We start from the raw sequence: 3,940 nt of genomic DNA on the forward strand, positions 1-3,940 counted from the left end.
ATTTAGATTTGCGGAGGATTTGTGAAAATCATAGCACCATGATTTTGTCAAACCTATCGTAATTACAAGAATGCATATATATCTGCACTCATATTAGATAATCATATCACCAAATAGCGCTAGAGATAATTAGAAAAGTTCATTCCAACTTTGATGCATAGTATCAAAACACTTAAAAAGAAATGAGAGATAATTGAAAAAGTTCATTCCATCACTCGAATGGTGAATTAAAATGAGGGTATAATTAAAAAAAAAATTGGAAAAAATCAACTTCCTTGATACTTAACAGTTGTAAAATATCAAATTCATTATTTATTCACCTAAAAAAAATGCAAAAGAGGTAAATAAAAGAATTAGTCCAGTAATTCAGAAACATGGAAATTGTTATTAAAAAAAAAAAAAAAAAATCTGAAATCAGCCAACAAACAACCACCAGAGAAAGTAAACGAGTACACTAATTCCCAATTCACAAACTATTACAAACAATGGCCACATAATACCAAACAAACAGAAACTCAATACATTCACTTCACTTTCACCACATCTTCAAATACCCACATTCTCTAATTCATCAGTAAGAAGAAACTCAACATGTGCTCTTTGTGACGCTCGTTCCATCCGTAACAAGTCTTGTGAAATTCTATGTGCATCTAAACTCTTTGAACCAGGACAAACTATAAAAGTAAGAGTCCTTAACGATGTAGAATTTGCAAGTATGAAACGTATCAAACTCATTGCATGCTGAGAAATTCTATATGCTCTAACATGGATATTCACCATCCGCAGATTATTAAGGCAGTCACTACTGCATTCTAACTCCTCTGAATGATCCAACACTTGTACGGTAGAAAGATCGATGTAACTCTGAAGTGTAAAAATTTAAGTGTCAAAATACAACAATAAGAAATAAGCTAAGATCTAAGCTTAGGTAATCATGCATGTTTACCTGTATAATAAGTTCAACCAAGCCAGGAGCGCATTGGAGTGCACTAACAATATACAAAAGTTCTCCTCTATCATTGAAATTCACATTACCCAATTTCAGATACTTCATGGAGCTGAACGAGCTTTTTAGCAGCGTTGGATGAATGATATTTGCATACTGCATCTATATATATATGCATATGAAAAAAAACTATATATGAGATATGCAGAAACAAACGCACTTAAAAGTGAAAAATAATAACTTTCAGTATAAATATTGGATTGGACCATCAATCAAAATTTGAACAAACCGAAAGGCCAGGCAAGATAGAAGTGGTGATAAAAAGTCAAATATATAAATTTGAACAAGTCCATATATGTCAACAGAATATATATTATGCTTTGTTTGATACCAAACTAACATGTGATCAGATAGAATCTTAACCTTGTAAAATCAAAATATTAGTGATGATGTTTTCTAACCTTGTAAATACCGCGTCGTGAACTAATAGAAAGCCTTTGAATGTTTTTTGGCAAACTTTTGATCAAACCAAATGTGCAGCTCTCAGTAGCTTTGAGTGCAAGATCAATCAGATTATTTGCTTTCTTGAGACAAATTGACTTCATCTTTGGATTAAATTCTATCAATAAGACTTCAAGAGTAGGAGGAGCAAAATCAAAATATTCAAATTCTTTACATAATACAAAATGAAGATTTTTAAGTAACGGACAGCCAGAAATAAGACTCTCGAATGCACCGGGCTCGAATCTAACAAACAATAAGTGAAGTTCAAGCAATCTTTCAAACCCAGAGAAATCAGGTGGAATTGACAAGTCAAATCCTAAAAACTTAGAGTACGTCAATTCCTTACAAGGGAGGTCGACAATATATAGCATTTGATCGGGATGTGTTTCGTGGTTCACAAGCTCGAGATGTTTAATATTCCTCTCTGACAAAATCGGAATCCACTTATCGAGGTGTTCAATTGTGATCTCAAATTTGTAGTCATTAGATATGAAAAGACCAAACTTATCTATCGGCCCTTGGTGCTGCATGAGAACATCCGTGATAATTCTATAAGTTACTGGATCTTCGAGATCTTCGAGATCCTCGTACTCTTCAAAAAAGTCCTCACTAAACCAAAGTCGTGGGGCTTTAGTCCACTTATACCTCCACTGTTTAGACAAAATACTAGTCCCAACTAGGTCTTTGATGTCCAAGTGTGACAGGATGCCGTCAATGACATTGCATGGTAAGTCACTGATTCGATCAATTTGATCCTCTTGATCGGAAAGAGTCATAAGTGAACTACAAATTCAAGCAAGCAGAAGTGTAAATATTACGATCTGACTTCAAAATACTGATGCAACACAAGAAATATCAGAAGAGTCAATGCAAAATCTAACTTTGAATGCCCTAATAATAACAAATCATAGTGATCAATCATGAATACAAAATCTAACTTTGATGCCCTAATAAAATTAAATGATAGTGATCAAGTAACATTATTCTTGATGAAACACGTCGGTGCACTAATAATAATATATCATATAGTTATTACTGAATCATGCTTGAAAAACTAATGAGTAAATGAAAGAGTGGAGATTTGTGATATTTTAATAAAACCTTACTTACAGTTGAAAGCACGACGGCTCCTGCGATCTCAGCGTCGCTGCAATGCGCCGTTTCTCTATGTTTTGTCGAAATGTTCCAACAATTGTGTTTGTTTGCCGTTTATATGTCTTTTTTCTTACACAGAACCAAAATGTTTTCCCTAGGGTTTTTTTTTTGTGGACAAAAACATGATATATTGAATGGATCAGAGCCCAACAAGGCCCATATCAGAATCGTACTAAAGTTCTAGCAAGGAGGTACAGTGGTACACAATCTATCCACGCCCCCTTTTTCTACTATGGTTGCAACATCTACCCCTTTGTACGTGTTATGTTTTTCTCAAAATGGAGAATGGGAAGTCAAAATGTATAATTAGGTTGAAGAGTGAAAATCTGGATGTAAGAGCTATAGAGACCTATTGTGGAATCTTAGGCAAATTAATATGACGATGGAATTATAAAAATATCGTCATGTGAATTTAACTCAGTTGATAGAACATTGCATAATATATGTAGGATCAAAATTCGAACCTCGAATGCTCCACTTATTTACCTTAAAAGGTGAATTCTAATCAGTAGGCTATTTGACAATCTTTTTATTTATATATGAAAATACCCTTATTATGAAAAGATTATAAGACAATGTTGTTTTGGCCAAGAAATTGGGCGGGAATAGAGGTAAATTTGGATGGAAATCTTATGTATAAAGGTTAATTTGGATGGAAATCTTATGTATAGACTTAACAATTTTAATGTATAAAATAAGATAAGATTCAGTAATTGATTTATTCACCTAAAAATATAAAAGATGTAAATAAAAGACCATTCAAGAAAGGCTAACTAGTCCACTAATTTTTGTTAAAAAAAACTAGTCCACTAATTTGTAAAATGAAGATACAATTAAATCAAACAATAATTGGTTAGTGATATTAGGGTTTAAACCCATGAACGTAAAGCGTAATGATAGCAATAGATTGATAAAAGGGACACCAACATATTTCACATTGGACAAATTTTCTGATTCGACCTCAGGACATGATAGTGTGGCTGAAAGCCTACAAAGGAACATGATGTTTCATGTTCAACTTTGATAGAGAGCTAAGTTATAATTGTCCAGTACATGCTCATCTAGATTCTAGTTCTAATTAATAATTTCATCAAGTGGTTTGAGTACATTATTATTTGCAATTACTTTTGTTTTTTTTTTTTTCCAAATATTTTTATGTCTATGAGTATTTGCATCTTGATGTTTGTTTATACCCTACAAATGTCGGATCATTTAGAGGAGTTAATATGCACTAGTTATTACCTTGATAATCTTCGGACGGTGAATATCTATGTTAGAGCTAGGTCTCAACATGCAATCTACTCTCTCCGATAGTCTATATTGTATGTCAGATAA

The 3,940-nt window shown here is 32.9% G+C and overlaps 1 protein-coding gene across 1 annotated transcript; it reads right to left on the minus strand.

The window, feature by feature from the left end:
- Positions 1-546: 546 nt before the first annotated feature.
- Positions 547-2,226, minus strand: LOC11422711 (F-box/FBD/LRR-repeat protein At1g13570). The gene is made up of 3 exons (XM_003625036.1): positions 1,408-2,226; positions 947-1,108; positions 547-864 (listed from the first exon to the last, which is right to left on the minus strand). The coding sequence occupies exons 1-3, from the start codon at positions 2,224-2,226 to the stop codon at positions 547-549; spliced, it is 1,299 nt and encodes a 432-aa protein (XP_003625084.1).
- Between the last annotated feature and the right edge of the window lie 1,714 nt (positions 2,227-3,940).

This window comes from Medicago truncatula, chromosome 7 (assembly GCF_003473485.1).
Source record: "Medicago truncatula cultivar Jemalong A17 chromosome 7, MtrunA17r5.0-ANR, whole genome shotgun sequence".
NCBI lineage: Eukaryota > Viridiplantae > Streptophyta > Magnoliopsida > Fabales > Fabaceae > Medicago > Medicago truncatula.

Excerpts from the sequence above, each read along its gene's own strand:
- LOC11422711 (XM_003625036.1), bottom strand. The coding sequence starts at position 2,226 with ATGACTCTTTCCGATCAAGAGGATCAAATTGATCGAATCAGTGACTTA. Across the intron at positions 1,109-1,407 it reads CACGACGCGGTATTTACAAG|ATGCAGTATGCAAATATCAT; the intron begins GTTAGAAAACAT and ends ATATATATATAG. Across the intron at positions 865-946 it reads TGGTTGAACTTATTATACAG|AGTTACATCGATCTTTCTAC; the intron begins GTAAACATGCAT and ends TTTACACTTCAG.